The sequence below is a fragment of the Salvia miltiorrhiza genome, chromosome 5, assembly GCF_028751815.1.
Source record: "Salvia miltiorrhiza cultivar Shanhuang (shh) chromosome 5, IMPLAD_Smil_shh, whole genome shotgun sequence".
In the NCBI taxonomy this organism is placed as follows: Eukaryota; Viridiplantae; Streptophyta; class Magnoliopsida; order Lamiales; family Lamiaceae; genus Salvia; species Salvia miltiorrhiza.
The window spans coordinates 435,270-457,301 of NC_080391.1; the positions used below are offsets into that span (position 1 = coordinate 435,270).

General features: G+C 37.8%; 1 protein-coding gene and 2 long non-coding RNA genes across 3 annotated transcripts; 1 reads left to right on the forward strand and 2 right to left on the reverse strand.

Moving 5' to 3' along the window:
- Positions 1-4,189: 4,189 nt before the first annotated feature.
- LOC131026560 (uncharacterized) lies at positions 4,190-5,307 on the reverse strand. The gene is made up of 2 exons (XR_009102338.1): positions 4,611-5,307; positions 4,190-4,540 (listed from the first exon to the last, which is right to left on the reverse strand). It is a non-coding gene; the product is annotated as an uncharacterized LOC131026560 (long non-coding RNA).
- A 3,654-nt stretch (positions 5,308-8,961) lies between these two features.
- LOC131026559 (uncharacterized) lies at positions 8,962-11,019 on the forward strand. Its single transcript, XR_009102337.1, has 2 exons — positions 8,962-10,160; positions 10,821-11,019. It is a non-coding gene; the product is annotated as an uncharacterized LOC131026559 (long non-coding RNA).
- An 8,790-nt stretch (positions 11,020-19,809) lies between these two features.
- Positions 19,810-21,108, reverse strand: LOC131026562 (mannose/glucose-specific lectin Cramoll-like). Its single transcript, XM_057956450.1, has one exon. The coding sequence runs from the start codon at positions 20,849-20,851 to the stop codon at positions 20,027-20,029; it is 825 nt and encodes a 274-aa protein (XP_057812433.1). The 5' UTR covers positions 20,852-21,108; the 3' UTR covers positions 19,810-20,026.
- Between the last annotated feature and the right edge of the window lie 924 nt (positions 21,109-22,032).

Genomic DNA, 22,032 nt, shown 5'->3' on the forward strand with positions numbered 1-22,032 from the left:
TACTGGTGCCTCGCATTCTTTTATATCTGCCCCTTGCGTAGATACCTTAGAAATCGAATCAGAACGAGCTAAGTGTGCCTTAAGAATCACTACACCCTCAGGAGGAAGATCTACCACCACACATGTTTGCTCGAACGTAGAATTTGAAATAGGAGAACTTAAGATGGTAGCGAACAATCTTAATATTCTGCTCATGGGGGACGTAGATATAATCTTAGGAATGGACTGGCTAGCTGAGAATCACGCCACCATCCTTTGTAGTGAACGAAAAATTTCTATTCGACCACCTGGAAAGGAACCGACGGAATTTCACGGCATAGGTATGAAGAAAAGAGTACCAGTGATATCCGCATTACAAGCCAGAAAAGAGATGATGAAGGAAGGAAGCACAGCTTATCTCGTCTACCTAAACGGGGAAGCTAGTGAAGACAAGAAGGTGGAAGATGTGGCAATAGTACGAGACTTTCCAGAAGTTTTTCCTGAAATATTGCCAGGACTACCTCCAGACAGGCAACTAGATTTCACCATTGATCTAGAACCTGGATCTGCCCCAGTATCAAAGGCACCGTACAGGATGGCCCCAAAGGAACTACAAGAATTAAAGGTGCAACTACAGGAACTCTTGGACTTGGGTTTCATCAGACCCAGTGTCTCGCCTTGGGGAGCGCCTGTACTCTTTGTCAAGAAGAAAGATGGAACCATGAGGATGTGCATTGATTATCGAGAGTTGAACAAACTGACGCTTAAAAACAAATACCCTCTTCCAAGGATAGATGATTTGTTCGATCAACTCAAAGGAGCCAGTGTATTCTCAAAAATAGATTTAAGGTCTGGGTATCATCAACTGAAGATCAGACCAGAGGATATATCTAAGACCGCTTTCCGCACAAGATATGGTCACTATGAATTCGTTGTCATGCCATTTGGTCTAACCAATGCACCGGCAGTATTCATGGACCTCATGAATCGAGTTTTCCATCCATACTTAGACAAATTTGTCTTAGTATTTATAGATGATATCCTCATCTATTCTAAGAATGACCAAGAACATGAAAATCATTTAAGAATCATCCTGGAGACATTAAAGACGGAGAAGTTGTTCGCCAAATTCAGCAAGTGCGAATTTTGGTTGAAAGAAGTAATGTTTCTAGGGCACATCGTATCAGCAGATGGAATCAAGGTGGACCCCGCCAAGGTGCAAGCAGTGCGCGAGTGGAAATCACCAACCACACCTAATGAAATCCGAAGTTTCTTAGGTTTGGCAGGATACTACCGGAGATTCATCGAAGGATTCTCTAAAATAGCGAGACCAATGACGCAATTACTTCGCAAAGGAATCAAGTATAAGTGGAACGAAGAGTGTGAAGCCCGCTTCCAAGAGCTGAAGAAGAAATTGACAACTGCACCAGTGTTAGCAGTTCCAGCAGCCGATAAAGAATACGTGATCTTCACAGACGCGTCCAAAAATGGGCTAGGTTGTGTGTTGATGCAAGAAGGAAAGGTCATTGCCTACGCCTCGCGACAACTAAGGCCACATGAATTGAACTACCCCACTCATGATCTGGAACTGGCAGCAATTGTGCATGCTTTGAAAATTTGGAGACACCATCTATACGGAGTTAGATGTGAAATCTTCACTGATCACAAAAGCCTTAAGTATTTTTTCGAGCAGAAAGACTTGAATATGAGACAGAGGAGATGGCTCGAACTCGTGAAGGATTACGACTGCGGTATCAACTACCACCCGGGAAAAGCTAATGTAGTAGCTGATGCTTTAAGTCGTAAAACTCAATCCGAGTTAGGACTTCTTCTCACTCAAGAGGACACGCTTGTAAGGGATTTTGACAAATTGAAGATAGAAGTGGTTCAGCCACCGGCAACGACAAGAGCAATTATTGCAACTCTAGTAGCCGTCCCAGACCTCAGAGAAAGGATCGTCAGTGCCCAGAGAGCGGATGAGAGCTTGGAAAAAGTTCGTCTCAAGATCCGAACAGGCACGCCAGGAGGCTACCAAGAGGCAACGGATAACGCAGTTCTTTTTGAAGGAAGATTGTGTGTTCCCCATAACGAGGAACTGAGAAACGAGATCATGAGTGAAGCTCATGACACGCCCTATACCGCTCATCCCGGAAGTACCAAAATGTACCAAGATCTAAAACAGAAGTTTTGGTGGGACGGGATGAAACGAGATATAGCCTCGTTTGTAGAGCGTTGCCTTGCATGCCAGCAAGTGAAAGCTTTACATCAACGACCATATGGGAAATTACAGCCATTGGAAATTCCAGAATGGAAGTGGGAGCACATAGCGATGGATTTCGTGACGGGTCTACCCAAGACAAATAGGGGCAACACATCTATTTGGGTAATAGTAGACCGTCTCACAAAGAGCGCTCATTTTATACCGATTCCAATTACCCATGGATCGGAGAAACTAGCCCAACTGTACATTCGTGAGATTGTACGGCTACATGGAATACCAATATCCATTACTTCAGATAGAGATTCAAAATTTACTTCTAGATTTTGGATCAGTTTGCAGAAAGAGTTGGGAACGAGATTAAACTTTAGCACCGCCTTTCACCCTCAAACAGATGGACAATCAGAAAGGACAATTCAGACCCTTGAAGATATGTTGAGGACAGTGGTGCTAGACCGAGGAGGAAGTTGGGAATCAGTGCTGCCGTTAATCGAATTCGCCTACAACAATAGTTACCAGGCAACCATTGATATGGCACCTTATGAGGCGCTGTATGGAAGGAAGTGTAGATCACCACTTTACTGGGATGAAGTGGGTGAAAGAAAAATCCTTGGGCCAGATGCAGTAAGCGAGATGATTGAGACCATCCGCCAGATTAGAGCAAGAATTAAAGAGGCCCAGGACAGACAGAAGTCTTATGCTGATACCCGACGAACTGAACTACAATTTCAGATTGGAGACAAGGTTTTCCTTAAAATATCACCCTCGAAAGGGATCGTTAGATTCGGTGTTAAGGGTAAGTTGAGACCCCGTTTTGTAGGACCTTATGAGATCCTTGAAAGAATAGGTCCCGTAGCGTATAGGTTGGCACTGCCACCTAGCTTTGGAAACGTCCACAATGTGTTCCACGTGTCACAGCTGAGACGGTACGTGTTTGATCCCAAACACGTGATTCATCAAGATGAAATGATTCTTAACCCAGACTTGACGTACGAGGAAAAACCTGAAGCCATTTTGGACCGAAAGGTGCAAGAGTTAAGGAATAAATCGATCGCGTCAGTCAAAATACTGTGGAGACACCATGGACCAGAAGAAGCAACGTGGGAACTTGAGGACCAGATGAAAGAAAAATACCCAGAACTTTTCACATAGGTATGCAAATTTCGGGACGAAATTTCTTTTAAGGGGGATAGTATGTAATGACCCGACTTTTTATTAAGGATTATATACTTTTAATTACTGATTTAAGGATTTATTATGGTAATTAGAGTTCAGCTTCCATTAATAAAATACGAACTTATATGAATTTGATAATTTATATATGTGATGATTTTTTTTTTATTTTCAATAGATGATGCACTCAAAATATATTTTGAGTCCATTAATTTATTGTGGAGAATTTAACACTGAAGTGTTAAATATGAATCTTTTATCGATTGTTTACTTAAGCCCATGAGTAATTTATTTTATGTTAGAAGCAAGCTCAAATGGATTTTATGCTTCAATAAGAATTAGGCTTATATGTCTTAATGTATTTAAATGAGTTTGGAACCTTATAATTAATATAATAATCTCTTAGATTTTTTTTAATTAGAATAATGGCAAGCATGCTGAATCCTAAAGCATGCTGAAGAAATTCTTGCTACGCATGCTGAAGAAATTCTTCAGTCACACATGCAGGCTGGAAGTATTCATACCTGCAAGTTGAAAAAAATTCCACAATCCTCATCCATCCAAGCCACCCCATTTTTCTTTAAAATCACAGCACTTTCACCATTATTTTCCATATTCAACGTCTCCTACGTTCATTCCTCCAACCAAACTTCATGGTAATTATTACAAGTATTTCTCCATCTCATTTCTTTGTCATTTACAGAGCACCTTCTGATATCCTATTATTCATGCTTATTATGCAGAAACAGTAAATCATTATCTACCAATTCAAGGTTACTTTCTAAATCGAAATACTCCATTTCTGTATCAAGTTCATAACTCCAAAAGAACCACCAACGCATACAACTGCTCATATTCCTCTTTATGTGCATACAACTTGTGTATAAACTCGTTTTAACATTGATGTTCGAAAGGCTGAATTTGCAAGTGAGGTGTTTATATGCAGTGTGATTAATTGAAGAACAATTAAAGATCTTGACTTTTTACATGGACATATAGAGATAATTATTTCCTGACTATGTATGAATTTTGCTCAAATCATCTATGCTATGACTGAAATTGTGGCTTGAACCTACTGTGTGTGTGAGTCGAAATCAGAGGGAGGCGGCAGCCGCGGTGGCTCGTCGCCGGCGACGGAGCGGCGGCGGTGAACCTGCCGTTGTCTCCGATCTGCCAAGAAAGGGGAAAAGATGAGGAAAAAGAAAAAAGAAAATGAGAATAGGGAGATCCGGGGGCTTACCTTTGTGAGACGGTGCTCGGCTCCTCACAGCGAATCCGACGACGAACGGCGGCGGCCGTGCTCTTCCACGGCCAGGCGATGGCCGTGAACACCCAAGGCGGCGGCGTGCGGCTGACTTTCAGCGGCGACTCCGGGCGAGAAGCAACAGCAGCTCCAGCGGCTTCCAGTCGACGGTGCTCGCCGAGATCCAGTTGCAGCGACGGCGGATCTGCCATGGAGGAGAGGCGGAGGCGACGGAGCGGCGGCGTGGTGGCGCTGCTGTGCCTTTCCAGCGGCCGAGACAGAGAGAGAGATAGAGGAGAAGAGGGGGGGAAGAGTTCGGGGAGAGAGAAGGAGAGGCCGCGCCGCTCGCCGGCGGCGACGGCGCCGTTGAACGGCAGCGGTGGCGGCAGAAAACAGAGAGAGAGTCGGGAGAGAGAGAGGTCCGAGAGAGAGAGTGAGAAAGAAGAAAGAAGAGGCGCAGCTTTGGTGTTATGTGTGTGTTTGAGTGTATTTAGTGTGTGTGTATATTTAGGTTAGGATTTGAGCCGGGTTTGGGCCGGGTTTCAGCCGGGTTTGGGCCGGGTTTGAGCCGGGTTTGGGCCGAAAATATTGGGCTCCTTCTTGGGCCGATTTAATTAAACTCTTGGGCCGATTTAATTAAATTGTTTGGGCCGATTTAATTAATTGTTTGGGGCTTATTCAAAGAAAAACATGATAGACTTAATTTATCTAATTAATTTGGGCTTATATCTATTTAAATTATTTGAGCTCTTAATTATTAATTTAAATTGAGCTTGATTAATTTAATTATATATTGACCTTTAAATTAATTATTTAAATGGAGTTCTTTATTTCAAGTATTTATAAATGGATTATAAAATGAAATATTTTGAGTTAAACTCTCATTTAAATTAATTCTTTTCAAATGACTTATTAATATGGATTATTTGAAAATGATTAAATGATTTTAAAAATAAGAAAGCATGATCTATGATGATATGATTTATCTATGTAATATTATAGGATTTATTTTTTTTAAATAACGGAATATTTGACTTGATGACATAGATAGAACGAGTTATGATTAATGCGCATGTTGATGTTCGAATAAATAGTTTCGAACCTAAATGATAGTATGTGATAATGTTTTGAGTCTAAGGTTTTGACGAGATAAGATTAATATTAAAATTTACTAATTATTTTAAGGATGATGATGGGCTCACTTATTGGGCTTCATGATTTTATTATCTTGGGCCTCATTTGTTGGGCTCTAGAATTTAATTGATGTTGGGCCTAATATTATTAATGCACTGGGCTTCGAATTTGTTCATTTGGGCTCGAATTAAATTCCTTTTGGGCCTAGTTTATTTTATTGGGCCGGAGATTAATTCAATTGGGTTTTGCTTATTTTATTTCCATTGGGCTAATATATATATTGTTTGGACTCTATTATTTTTATAAATGGGCTCTTATTATTTATTTTGATTGGGCTTCTATTAATTGTTAATAATGAATTTATTATTTATTATTAATTGAACTCCTACTATTTTAAATTGATTAAGTTCAATGAAATTTATTAGTTAAGCCCAATGAGATTTATTAATTTAGGCCCCATTATTTAATCCTAATTATTTTAATTAGTGATAAATTTTAAGACTTACTAATTATTAATTAGTAAGTGAATTAGATTATTTTAAGATGAGTAGATTATTAAAGATCAATAATCCGACCTCATAAGACGAGATTTAATTCCTTAGATAGGATTAGCATCTCATAATTTAATTAAAGGAATATGAGTCATGCATAATCATTTCACGCATCCTCATTTATTGAGATTTTTCGAGAATTAGAATCTTATTTTATTTTCTCGAATTAAAGGTCAAGCACCAGAGTTAGAGCTAAACCGTGAGTCTGCTATTCAGGTAGGCTTTCTACGTATAAACTAAAATTATATATTAGAATTGTTAAGACTTTATGCTTATGAATTTAAATGATATTGTCAATGCCTAAATGCTTTATGTTTTATTATTAATTGCCTATCTGATGTTAATCGAATTCGGATTCTGGATGGGACCGCAAATCCCTTCGGAATTAGTGTACACCTTGTGATCGTGAGTCATCTAGCGGGTTGGCCGATCATAGTGTCCGTAGAGGGAGGCCTCCCTCTCGGCACGAGTTACTGATATGGTGATTAATGATATAAAATACCTGCGCGGGTTATTGATGAAAGAAATGATATTATGTTTGGTAAATACGAGTCTTTAAAGGAAAACCCTCGTATCTTACTACTGTTGAAAGGCTTGACAATAAAATATTATGCATGTATGTAAATTTCGGCAAGTGTCCACTAAGTACTTTTGTACTTAGCCCTGCATGTATTTTTAAATGTGCAGATTGAGCGGTGATCGAGGATGTAGTGTGCAAGCGGAGCTTTGTCAAACTAGGATGATTACCTCAGAGTAGAGTATATGTCTTCATACATATACTCAAATTGTTATTCCGCTGCGAACACTGATTATGTTAAGATATTATGTCAAACAATATGTATTATTTAATAATGTACTAAAACTATTGAGTACCCCGTTTTGGGATAATATTATGTACGGTTCCCTTGTGGCCTTCATTGATATCTAGATATTTCGATTGATTTCCTTATACAAGTCGAGTCATCAAGAAACCGAATATGCCCCTTTCTTACTCCCGCTCCTAAATTCCCTCCCTTAGTCGCGGTTTCCCCGAATTTGCTATCCTTAGCAAGTGCGGTCGTGACAGCACAAATATCAAGTCAAAACGATCAAACAAAAATCGAAAGACAAGCTAATATGTGAAAAACGGGGCTGCCCTCATGGGTTTCATAGCTACGGTTCATTCCGTTCTTACTCCCTTCATTAAACATGCTCAACATTTACCCAAGAACAACATACTAAAATTTCACGACGATCCGACGTCGTTTCAAAATAAAGTCGAGAATCGACGTTTTTCGACGTCGACGAAAATCGAAAATAAAACCATCAAAACGTAGGTAAAGATCTTACCTACTTAGATACGTGATCGAAAAGATGATCGGCGCTCGTCTCGGTGCTCAAATCGGAGGTCAAAAGCTCCGTCCAAGCTTAAATGGAAAATGGCGTGTGTAGTGTGTGTTTTAGGTGTTGTGTGTGTGAATATGTGAGTTGTGTGTGTGGTGTGGGCTGATATAGCGTGAGTTAGTGAGTGTTTGACTGAACTTGGGCGGTTGGGGGGTGGTTTTGGTGGGGTAGGGTTAGATATTTAGTCGTTAAATATCTCGTCTCGTCTCGTCTCGTTTTAACGACTAACAACCCATACTCTTCGTTACTCGCCCTCTCAACCTCTACTCACTTTCATTACACTCGTAATTCTATATAAATATAGAAAACGCAAGCTCGTTCTCGAAATTCTGATAAACGAGCTCGGTTCGTTTATCGAGAAATCCCGATTTAGTATTCACTCGTCGTCCAAAAATAAAAACTTTCATTATTGGACTCGTATCGAAAAACTAAGAATATTTCTCGACGACGTGCACGTAAGATTTTGAAAGTCGACAAAAAGACGAAATAGCCGTATTTTACTATTCATCGTCAAAAAGTCAAAAATTTCAAAAACGTCTTAACGGACTCAGATTTCACTTCCGAGTTCACCGTTCTCATTCAAATAATTATCTAGAATTATTTGAATACTCAAACTCAAATACGGATATAAAATCCCACATCATTCTCACATCATCAAAAGAACATCTCAACATTTTTAAAATATAACAACAAAACTTCATATAACTCTTCATCTCTTTACAAAGTAAATCAAACAAGGGATCTAAACCCTAATTACTCAAATTCAAGCAATTAAACACGTCATCAAAAGCCCGGGTATTACAATCAACCTACCAGACCTTAGTATTCACGAGTCTCCCACTCAAGGTGAATCACTTTACGAGTCTAGACTGATTCACAATATATACCAACATTGGAACAAGTTCAATAATACACTCTATTTATATATATTATTATATACACAAAAATGCATGGGTGCTGTGGTATTACGGAAGGATCGAGAATTACTCGATCCTTGGGAAAAGGTTCAAATGAAACCTTTATTATTACTCTCCGTCCCCCAAATAATATCATATCCGATTTGGGACATTACCCCACCACTAATAATACTTTATTTATTCTTACTTCTCAATCTTTCACCATTCTCAATACTAATTATAACACATTTTCACCACTTTCAATACTAATTATAATTTCTTTTCTCCACTGCTAATACACTTAATAATTTTTCCTTAAAACCAGTGTCGTCCCCTACTAAGAAGTTATTTGGGGGACGTAGGGAGTATTTTTTGATGATATGGCATCCAAATATGTTGTGACAATCCAGTGAGCAATATCAACTTTTTGGAGCTGAAAACCGATGTGAGGTACAACTAATACACAATATGTTGTGGCAATCCAGTAATATACCCTAAGGATGCGTCCTCTTTTGTTGTAAATTTATCATGGGAAAATGAGGGATAAACAAAATTTCACCCTTTAAATCCTTCATTTTTTCCCTCATTTCTTACAAAATAGAATTTGACCCTTACTCATTTCTCCTTTTCACTGCAAAGGAGGGCTAATATTATCTCTCTATTTTTGGTATAATGAAGAATTTGATACGTAATTACAATTAATTATAATGAAGTGTGTATTTTAGTTGCTCATATTCTTGGATTATTTATGCTTTAATGAAACGATCCACTGCCTTTAACATTTTGGCATTTTAAAGTAAACGCCGAAATGCAACGATCCACTGCCTTTTAAGTAAACACCCTCTGCTAACCCCTGCATGCGTTTTTTCATCAAACACTTGGGTTCATTCTTTTAGGCATTTTATCAAACAGTTGTGCTCAGCCTCATCCTTTTGATCACATTCCCATATCTCTCCTTATATGAAACCGCATTTTCTATTTCTCATATATTTCCTATATAATATTTCCATCATTTCTAGCTCAACAATAATTCTTCTAGCAAAATTATCATTTCAAATGCACTCTTTTTCCCGATCAAAAAAAAAATGCACTCTTTTCCTTTTCTACTTTCTCTTCTGCATAACAGAAATACTAATCCACCATAAAAATAATCATAACTTTTTCTTAATGATACGATGAGGGCACAAAGTTGAGGGCACAAAGTTGAGATGATAAAATCATACATATTGGCGAATGTTGCCGCCGGCTTCCTCTGACTTTTGGATGCTGAGGGGAGGGGTGGCGGTGAAATACCAGGAGTTGATGATGAATTTGATGGTTGTTTCCATGTCCACCTGCCGCAGAGACCGAGATACGATTTTAGAAACAAACGGCAAAATTACAATTTCACATATAAAAAATAAAAGACGATTAATAAAGCGCAACATGTTGGTAAGATGCTTCCAACCAATAGGTCGGGATTGTATATCGTGTGAGTGTGTTTTTCATTTTTTAGTAATAACATGTCGTGCTCGGGGCTTTTTTCCGTATCTGCCCCTGCTTCCCGTCGTCGTGCCCGACTCGTCGGTTTTTGTCATGCGGAGGTAGTGTTGAGTTGTCTTCCACTTTGATGTGGGCCCCAAACCTTTTGACATTTGAGCCACAACTTTTTGACTATTAGTTGTGTAATTTAATTGATCAAACGTGAAGCAGTGGAGGAGTTCAACAATTGGCAGCTGCAGCCCACCAAATTGGAAGAAAGTTTGCAGCAATTGTCAACAAACAGCAGCCCAAACCTCTTATAAATTGAGGCTCATTCTGCCAAATGAAAGTGTGCAGAAGTGCGAGAGGTGTGAGGCAAAACAAGAGAGAGTTTGGTGAGTGCATTTGAGAGAAGAAAATTGTGAGGAAAAATCATAGGATTTTTCATCTCTCTTAAAATAGTAGCTCAGTTCTCTTGTGTTTTTCCAAGTTATTAAACTTGAGTTTTGTGTTTCCCCTATTTTGTGTAGGGAGATTTTTGTAAACCTACTATATACATAGTGGAAGATTTTTAGACTACGGTCTCGTGGTTTTTCCCAATTTGGGTTTTCCACGTAAAAATTCTTGTCTCATATTTTTCTTATATTTTGCACCAAATATTTTTCTTGGTTTGGATCCCATTTTGTAATCCAGCAAGAGGGAAAAGAATTACCCTGGTTCCGCTGTGCAAGTGTCATTTATTTGGACACTCGTGAATATTTATTCACCACTTTTCCCAACAGGTAGGTGGTGGCGTCGGTGAAGTTGGCGTCGCCTTCCAAGCGTAGGCCTTCCGAATGTGGCGGCTTTTGGTAGAAGTCGTAGGTGAAGGAGACTGCATCGCCGACCGACACGGTGGCGAGGAGGAGGGCGATGGAGGAGAGGAGAGGAATTAAGGTTTGGAGAAGGTTGGCCATTGCTTAAATGATTTGGATGTAGTGGATGATGGTGGTATCGATCTGTTGCTCCTATTTATAGTTGTAAATATATATTAATAATGGTATCATTCAATCATTATACTTTAGGCCGGCCGGGCCGGATCCTCTATTCCAAATTCTATGTCTCATTGTTCATATTCACTATTAATTTCACTATTTCAATAATTAAAAAAATTCATAGAGTTTGGGGCAGAGGATCCCGTTTGAATCCCACATGGATCCTCTGTCCCATAACTTATTGTGTTCCTTCCCATTATTAATCTCGATATTATATTTCTACTTTGGAGTTAATTCATTATAAACCCATGAAAGATCAGACGAAATTCATCCAATAAACATTTATAAATTTATATTTAAATTTTGTTTCGCGGGTATCTGATAGATAATAGGTATTCGTGGGTGGCGAATTTGGGTAGCATTTGATATTCATAGATAGTTTCATGATTAAAATCCAATATTCATTTAGTTCACGGGTATGGGTATGAACAGCCACTATCTGTGTACGTCATACCTGATTGCCAGTATGACAAATATAAAAGTTGTGAGATGCACAGTAGCTTAATTATTCAAATAGAAATATCATCACATGTGCATTGATATTTCACAAAATAAATACTACTACTAATAAATACTCCCTCCGTCCACCAAAGATATGCCACTTTACTTTCGGCACGAGTTTTAATAAAATGTGAGTGAAGTTGGTAGTGGAGTAAGGGTCCCACTTTAAATGTGAGTGGAATGGTATGGACCTTACTACTAAAAATGGATGTGGCATATTTTTCGTGGACGAACGAAAAAGAAAATTGTGGCATATCTTTGGTGGACGGAGGGAGTAGTACTCATTGATAATGCATGCCAACACATGGTTCTTGCAAGTCATATATATACCTCATCAGCAATATAGTAAAATGATGATTTGACAACCAAGATTAAGACACCAATTATTCTTGTCGGGACACAGACATATATGCATATAGAATTAATACTCCCTCCGTCCCATTATTCATGGCACGTGCCTTTTCGGCACGGAGATTAAGGAGAGTAGTATTAAGATAAAGGTGTGTAATATTGTGTTTAAGGAATTCTTTATTGCTTTTAATTTAAGTCCTCAATTTCTTATGTCCTCAATTTTCATTCACATTCCTCAATTTACATTCTCATTAATAAAACTAATCGAAAATTTCATCAAAAATGTTCATCACCAATTTGTTTAGTAGCAGCTTTTACAAACATATCCCAAAGAAATTATGCAAACATTTCTCGAGCTGAATAAAATCTTCGAGAATTCAGCTTGAATTCATCGAGATAATTATGCAAAACCCAAAAATAATCCTCAACAATGGCAGCGGAAAATCCTCAAAATATCTCCCCTCACTGCAACTAATGAAAAGTAAAAAAAAAATCCTCAATATCTAAAGAAAACCCTATGAATCTCCAAAAAAAACGTCAACAACAGCAACGGAAAACCTCACATGGATGGACGGCGGATGGATATGTGGACGGCGGACGGATTTGGCGTCGAGCCGCTACTAGGTTTCGGTAAATGGCGGACGGATCTGGCAACGCATCGGTGCTAAGGTTTCAGTCGGAGGGGGCGACGGCTTGATGTCGGCAAGATGGAGAGGTGGGGGGGGAAGGTCAAGGCGGCGCAGGGTTTGACAAGGCGAAGGAGGCAACAACGAATGGCAGCGAGAGGGGGAAATTGGGGGTCGAGGTGGTGCAAGGCTTGAGGCGAAGGAGGTGGCGGCCAGAAGGACCTACAGATGACGGTAGTGGGAGATGAGGGAGAGGAAGGAGAGAATGTGGACGGTGGTGATGAGAAATGAGGTGGGGAGCGTTTTGGTAGGGAAGGAAATGAGGTGGGTAGCGGCTGGTAGGGTGGAGATTAAGAATTTTAATTAAGCCCTAATTATGGCCCAAAAGGGAAACAGGCCATGTTACATGGGACAGCCCGAAAAGGAATACAGGCCATAAATAATGGGACGAAGGGAGTATTATTTACTATTTCGTTTATACACGTGAATTATGCTTTGGATGCAACATCGCCACGTCTCTTTCATTTATACTTCTCTAGTGTATTGCGGACAAAATAGATAGTGTCTTTAAGAAATTAAAAATTTTCAAATACATAAGAAAGAATAATTAATCTAATTGGTGCGCCGGCAACTAAAACTTTTTCAATTCACTTTATATTTTATATACTCCCTCCGTACGATTTAATGCTCCACTTTGATGTGGGCACGAAGACTAAGAAAGCAGAAAAATGTGATGTGAATGAAATATAATGGTAGTTTACTAAAGTGATAAAAGTGTTGTGAATGGGTCCACTAGTGATAAAGTGTAGTAAATATAGAATATAAAAATGATAAAGGTGTTTTAAGGTGGGTCTATTGGTGGCAAAGGTAATAAATATAGAAAAAGAAGAAGAGTAAAAAAGTACAAAAAACAGAATAGGGCTTTAATTTGTGGACAAAAATTTAAAAGCAAGTAGGGCTTTAAATTGTGGACACATGGAGTATATGTTAACTATTTTTGTACCTTTCACGGTCGGAATAAATTCAATTTTAATTCGTTTAACATGTATGTCTAGATGTTAACCAAAAGTTGGGTTGAATCCTACTCTGTATCCTATTAATCTTATCTATCTCATTTATCAAACTAAACTCATCCCTTAATGATTTAATGTTGTCTATGTGAGAAGTGTATGTTGTACATGCCAGTATTGTCTATTCTGGGGTGCTCATAGACAACAGATATTATGTGTTGTATTTAAACATAGACAATCGACGGAAGGTAATAGACAACATATTTTATATGATGATATAGACAGTAGATCTATTATTATGTATTTTATATATTTTATATGTTGTCTATAATAATATAGACAACAGATCTAGTGTTATAGATAACAATTAATACTTGTTGTCTATATGATGATAGACAACAAGAAATATCTATCGTCTATTCTATGACAAAAAAAATTAAAAAAATTCTAATATATCTGCATCCCTGTATTACAATACCAATATATATGAAAAAATAAAAATAATTAAAAATCAAATAATCAAACAATACTTATAAACCACTAATACTCACAATCAAATATTTACACATCAGTGTAAATATTGGGTTCGAGTCCTCTGCGTGTGTTGATCAAGCGGTAAGGGGTTAATGCCTAAGGTCAAAGGTCTGGGATTCGAGTCCCCTGTGGTGTAGCCTTTTAATTTCGTTATTTAATATTGTAAATTTATATAAAAAAAAAAGTATATTTACACATCAACAATTGTATTATCTTTAATACGCCTTCATTCATCTAATAAAAAAAATCTCTAATAAAATCTCCAACTAACTCCGGTCATGATCATCTCTTGAAGGCGGAGGAAGGTGGAGTCCGTCGGGAAATGGGTACTGCCTTGATAGATGAGATCTTTCGGCTGGTCGCCCCAGAAGTCGTAGGTGAAGGACGTCGTTTGGGACAACGCCGTGTTGGAAACGGCGAGGAGGAGGACGATGGAGGAGAGGAGAGGAGTTAAGGTTTGAAGAAGCTGGTTGGCCATGGCTTAATTGATTTAGATTTAGAGATGTGGTGGATGATGGTGGTATCGATCTCTTGCACCTATTTATACTAGTATGGTTCATGCCTGTTAATAATTGTATATATCAATCATCGTGCATCTATCCCAAATTATATGTCTTATTATTCACTAATTAGATGGATTAAATCCTGATTAGTAACCATAAAATTAAACTGTCAATGAGGCCTTGCTCTAGTGGCAAAGCTGTGACACCGAATAACTTTTCTTTGTGAAATGTCTTGGGTTCAATCTCGCCTGCATGCGGTGATGTGTGTCCATTTTAGGTGGTGTGGTATTCTTGCCTGCGTGCGGTGTTGTATTGTTTAGTGTTGAGGTCCCACATGCAGAGCGTTCTTGCCTGTGTACGTGTCACAGCCCAAAACCATTTATTTTCTTTACAAATTTTATATATGAAAATTATTTAATTTTTAAGTTATAGAGTTTTTGAAATATATATAGTATCAATTTTATGTTAACTTAGTCGTGTCCCTAATTAAAAGAATGACTTTAAAATAAAACTTAAGCCTTAAAAATTTAATCTACATTCATATATGACTGAAATTACATGCATGTCTAAATATTATTTATAATTATCAATAACAAGATTAATGATTCTATATCTCTATGTTTATACATGTATTCACGTATGACATAGTATATATTAGCTATTAAGTTAAAAACTAATAAAATACTACACTTTTGCATAGGATATATATTTAATTAGTAGTAGGATAGGACACGTGTATTAATTTTAAGGGCAAGTAATCAAACTTTTGAATGATTCATCATGCTTAAAAAAAAAAGAGACCTAGATAGATGATTCATCAGATTCAAAAACAAGTATAAATAGACTTCGGGTTTGAAATTTTAATTAATTTGCAACAACAATTCAAACTGACTGTATTAAGGTAAGTAGTTACAGATTTCATACACATATTATATGATTTCGCACACATATTAGGGTAAGTATATATAAATATTTTTTAAAATCATATATTATATAATAATTATATTTAAGTTTTATATTATTCTTTATAAACTATTGTTTCATTCTATATAATTAGGTGTGGCACGACTAGGACGTAACTTTCTATTGAATTTCTCAAGTTAATCTTAGAGTTCAAGTTTCAGGTGTGAGATTTATTTAAATACATGTCGTACGTGATTATTTATTGTCCATTTTAATAAGATGTGTTTACCATATGTGTTATGACGCATATTTTTAGGATATCACTAGGTGCCCATAAATAGGATCCAGGACTTCACCGTCCTTGGATTGCCACAATGCGATTTGAGGTTTATTTTGAGGATGTCGTCAGGGGCCCGTACATAGGGTACAGGACTTTAATAGTCATTGGGTTGCCATAGTGCAAATATTGAGGATATATATGAAGTGACCGTATGTGTTACCGTTTCATTAACGTGGACAATGATTGCATGTTTAAGAGACAATAACCAATTTTTCAGACATTTGTGAACAAAATGAAGCATGTTTAGAGATCCTTAATACAGGTGTACGAAATGATGGATAAATAAGTTTGTGAAACAAATTTCACCATACCTAACCCCACAATTATTTGCGGTCGAATTTCCTCGTCACAGGAAAAAGAGATGATGACAAAAGGGAAAAAATTAATTAACAAAGTAGAAGATGCATGACAACTGTAATCTGTAAAAGAAAAATAATGCTACTAATTAAATAGTCCAAACTTCATACGTTTCATATCATAAGTGGCAGTTCTATTTTTTTTTTGCGAAAGTGAACAAAATAACGAATAATTTTTAAAGTAATACTCCCTCCGTCCCGTTATTAATGACTCGTTTCTTTTGGGCACGGGTATTTAGGAGACTAAAGTTAAGAGTGACTCATATGCTTAATGTGTTAATGTTATGTTTAATTAATCTTAAATCAATATATCCTTCACTTCTCTTCCAATCTCAAGAACTGTCGCCCAGTGGCCGACGCCTCCACCGCCCAAAATTCTGCCGCCGGATGCCGGTGGCCGGCGCATCGACCGCCAAGAACAGCAACCTCGTGGCAGCCCTCTTCAAAAACTCCAACTCCCCCCCCTGCAACTTCTATGGCCAACAATCTGCAAAAGTCACAAGATCTGCAAACAATATTCAAAAGCTCAAACTTCTATGACCAACAATCTTCATAACTCCAACTCCCTCACCCTGCAACTTCCATGGCTAACAAGGTGCAAAAAATCACTAGATCTGCGAACAATATTCAAAATCTCAAACTTCTATGACCAACAATCTTCATAACTCCAACTCCCTCCCCCTGCAACTTCCATGGCTAACAAGGTGCAAAAATCACTAGATCTGCGAACAATATTCAAAATCTCAAACTTCCATGGCCAACAAACTTCAAAAACTCCAGATCCCACAAATTCAACATACCTCGCAAAAAGCGACCATGGGAAGAAAGGCTGCGAGAGATAGACGAGCCCTAATTTCTGGCGAGGTGGAGACGGGCGAGGGAGAGGACGGAGGTCACCGGACTTCGAGTAAAGAGAGGGGCGGAGGCTACGAGATATATGCAGTCGCCGGACTTCGAGTAAAGAGAGGGGCTAAGGTAGCGGCGACGGCGAGGCTGGGAGCGCGGAGGCCGAAGGCGAGGCTGGAGGGTGGAAGCGGCGGGAGGGTGGAGGGGGCGAGAGGGAGAGACCGAAGTGGGAGAGAGAGAGAGGGAGAGGGAAATTACGTGTTTTATTAGGCTTTTAATTAGGGATTTCATTAACATTAAACACTCCCTTATTTTTTTCAAAAAAAAGGAAACGTGCCATCAATAACGGGACAACCCAAAAAGGAAAACGTACCATTAATAACGGGACGGAGGGAGTAGTAATAAGGAGATGTGTTTTGACAGAAAACGACATGAGCGGCCTAAAAATAAGAGGGAAAAAGATAATCATATAAATATTCAAAATCAAACGGATTGGCATGTATTCATCATTTTTTATTTTTTATTTTGATAATTTAACAGTACTCCCTCCGTCCGCCAAAAGTAGACCACTTTGGTTGGGCACGGGATTTAATAAAATTAGTGATGATTTTGATGTAGTGGAGAAATGGTTCCACCACTTTATGAGATGTGTGGTTGAGATTGAATTTGTTGTGATTTTTTTGTAAATAAAGAGTGTTTGTAAGGATAAAAGATTAAAGTGGGTGGTGGGACCATTTCCATAAAAGGAAAGTGGTCTACTATTTGCGGACGCCCAATATAGTAAAAATAGTCTACTTTTGGCGGACGGGGAGAGTATTAAATAAATAAATTTAAAGGTTGCACCCCTTACTGCTTGGCTTTTAGATTATGTTATAATAATAAAATTAACAGCACGTTTACAATATAAAATTAATTATGATAAATACAATATATTAATAATAAATACTCAATTACCTCTTAACATAATTCGCGCATCATGGCTTTTAGCTTATATTATAAAGATATAATATGTTGTCTATAATAATCGACGGAAGGTAATAGACAACATGTTTTATATGTTGTCTATAATAATATAGACAGTAGATCTAGTGTTATAGATAACAATTAATACTTGTTGTCTATATGATGATAGACACCAAAAATCTCTGTTGTCTATTCTATGACAAAAAAATATAAAAAAATTCTAATATATTTACATCCCTGTATTACAATACCAATATATATGAAAAAATAAAAATAATTAAAAATCAAATAATCAAACAATACTTATAAACCACTAATACTCACAATCAAATATTTACACATCAACAATTGTATTATCTTTAATTACGCCTTCATTTATCTACTAAAAAAAATCTCTAATAAAATCTCTAACTAACTCCGGTCATCATCTCTTGAAGGCTTAGAAAATGTCCAAATACAGCGGCACATGCTCATTATTGTGTGAGCGATGAGAACTTTGCGCTGAACCTATAAAGTAACTATACTTAATTGGTAAAGTAATTGTATCCCGTGAATCTAAAGGAAGAATACACACGTTGATAGAGTTTGAAAGAAAAGAATAAAGAGAATGAAAATCCAAAGAATTTGCTTCTTCCGTTGAACAATCCCTACACAACATTGAAATATCAATGAAAATAATGGCTATCGTATACTCCCTCCATCCATGAAAGAACTTCATAGGAGGGAGTGACACGGGTTTTAAGAAAAAATATTGTTAAGTGTATTGAGAGTGGATAAAAGGTAGTTGAGTGTATTGGGAGTGGTGAAAATGTGCTATAGTTAATATTGAGAGTTGTGAAAACTGAAAATAAGAGGATTATAAGTGGTGGGGTATAGTCCAAAAATAGGTAGGAAGTTCTTTTGTGGACGTCCCAAAAAGGAAAGATATGAAGTTCTTTCGTGGACGGAGGGAGTATTATTTTGCAGCAGCAACCACGTTTGAAAACTCGATCCCTCTGTTCTTGAATTTGTGAAATTTCCGACTGATTTATTAGATTCACCATTTATTTCAGTTTAATTAGTCTATATATAGATATTTCTTATATTATTAAATTGTTAACCTCATGGTAGATTTCAAGATTTGAAAATTCAACAAAGAGCTTGAGAATTATTGAGATTGGAAGGGGAAGATGAAACATAATTGGGTGAAATTAGAAACCAATTAAAGTCACAAGATTGAAGAAAAACATAACTTAAAAACACAAAATAAGCAAATCGTAGATGCAGTATCTTGCAAGAAAAAGTTCATATTCCCAAGGCTATGATGAGCACGAATTAGGGTGTGTCTGCATTTTATCCCTCTAAATAGAGGAATAACAAAATTTTCTGCTTTAAATGTTTGCTTTCTTATCACACATTCTACACAAACACCATTTTTTCTTCCTTATTTTCACTTCAAGGAGGGATAATATTATCCCTCCAATTTTGGTGTGATAATATTATCTCTCCTTGAAGTGAAAATAAGGAAGTAAAAATGGTATTTGTGTAGGATGTGGGATAAGAAAGCAAACATTTAAAGGCATAAATTTTTGTTATTCCTCCATTTAGAGGGATAAAAAGCAAACACACATTAAAGTCTACTTACAATTTAGGCGCAGGCTGTGCGAGAATTACTTAGTCGAATAGGATCCTAAGTATTTATATTTCTCATGTTCTTGTGTATTTTTTTACTGATTCACTATTGGATTAACAAGAATTATCTTACTTTAAATTTCTTGCTTTAAAAAAAAAAAGAATTATCTTACTTCATGTATGGTATGCCAACTGTTCGATAAAGGTCCTTTTAGAAATCTTCCATTGATTACCTTGCAAAGACCACAAAACTAGACACACCCAAAAGCATTCTTGCATAGTTTATACATAGAGATGGCCGATTGATGATCGTCTTATTTGTAGACTTAACGCGAGCAGACTCGATCGCTTAGTCCTTATTGATTTACGACACACATGCTCACACACACACACATACACACATCACAAAATCACACAAATTGACGGATAATGTTGCCGTTCAGCTCCTTCCTGAACCTCACCGCGGCATTTTTCTGCACCATGGTGGCCGTGAAATACCACGAGACGATGTCATGGACGGCGACGTGTTGTCCGGTGGCGGCGGATAGCCCGACCTGAACCTGCTGAGGAACAAAGTCGCTCAAATCGTACTCATAGTTGACATCAAACGTCTGCGAGCCGGCGGTGACTTTGACGGAGATCATCCTTGTGGCTCCGACGTAGTTGATCCGCGCAGTCACCTGCTGCCCGAGTATGGAGTTGTCGACCTTCGTCGTGTTGCTGGATGCCCTAGAGCCGAAGTCGATGCCGATGTGGGGATAGAGCGGATCCCACGCGCCGTTGACGTAGGTGTCGATTTCGACGGCGAAGACCGAGGGGCTGTTGCCGTTGGAGCCAAAGATTCCGAGGTTGGCTCCGTTGGAGCCAGGGGGGATGGTGGAGCCGACGGGGGCAATGAAGAAGGCGAGGCCGTCGGCAGGCTCGTTGTCGGCGCCCGGGGTGATGATGAAGTTCACAGTGGTTTCGAAGTCGACCTGCCCACCGGACTGCGAGAATTGGACCGGGTTCGAGTGCAAGACGCGGCCGACTTGTGAGGGCTGTGCGTCTGTGAGGCGGAGGAAGGTGGAGTCCGTCGGGAAATGGGCGCTGCCTTGATAGATGAGATCTTTCGGCTGGTCGCCCCAGAAGTCGTAGGTGAAGGACGTCGTTTGGGACAACGCCGTGTTGGAAACGGCGAGGAGGAGGGCGATGGAGGCGAGGAGAGGAGTTAAGGTTTGAACAAGCTGGTTGGCCATGGCTTAATTGATTTAGATTTAGATTTAGAGATGTGGTGGATGATGGTGGCCAGGTATCGATCTCTTGCACCTATTTATACTAGTATGGTTCATGCCTGTTAATAATTGTATATATCAATCAATCATCGTGCATCTATCCCAAATTATATGTCTTATTATTCACTAATTAGATGGAATAAATCCTAATTAGCAATCTTAAAATTACACCGCCAATGAGGCTTTGCTCTAGTGGCAAAGCTGTGGCACCGAATAACTTTTCTTTGTGAAAGGTCTTGGGTTCAATCTCGCATGCGTGCGGTGATGTTTGTCCATTTTAGATGGTGTGGTATTCTTGCCTGCGTGCGGTGTTGTATTATTTAGTCTTAGGCGTTCTTGCCTGTGTGCATATCACTGTGTGACAATTAAAAGAATGACTTTAAAATAAAAGTTAAGCCTTAAAAATTTAATCTACATTCATATATAACTGAAATTACATGCATGTCTAAATATTACTCCCTCCGTCCGCCAAGATTATGTCACTTTCATGTACAATTTGTACATACATGAAAGTGACATAATCTTGGCGGACGGATGGAGTATTTATAATTATCAATAACAAGATTAATGATTCTATATCTCTATGTTTATACATATATTCACGTATGACATAGTATATATTAGCTATTAAGTTAAAAACTAATAAAATACTACAGTTTTGCATAGGATATATATTTAATTAGTAGTAGGATAGGACACGTGTATTAATTTTAAGGGCAAGTAATCAAACTTTTGAATGATTCATCATGCTTAAAAAAAAAGAGACCTAGATAGATGATTCATCAGATTCAAAAACAAGTATAAATAGACTTCGAGTTTGAAATTTTAATTAATTTGCAACAACAATTCAAACTGACTGTATTAAGGTAAGTAGTTATAGATTTCATACACATTATATGATTTCGCGCACATACGTATGTATATATAAATATTTTTTAAAATCATATACTTATATAATAATTATATTTAAGTTTTATATTATTCTTTATAAACTATTGTTCCATTCTATATAATTAGGTGTGGCACGACTAGGACGTAACTTTCGATTGAATTTCTCAAGTTAATTTTCAAGTTCAAGTTTCAGGTGTGAGATTTATTTAAATACATGTCATGATTATTCATTGTCCATTTTAATAGTATGTGTT

Coding starts and splice junctions, on each gene's coding strand:
- LOC131026562 (XM_057956450.1), bottom strand. CDS start 20,851: ATGGCCAACCAGCTTGTTCAAACCTTAACTCCTCTCCTCGCCTCCATC.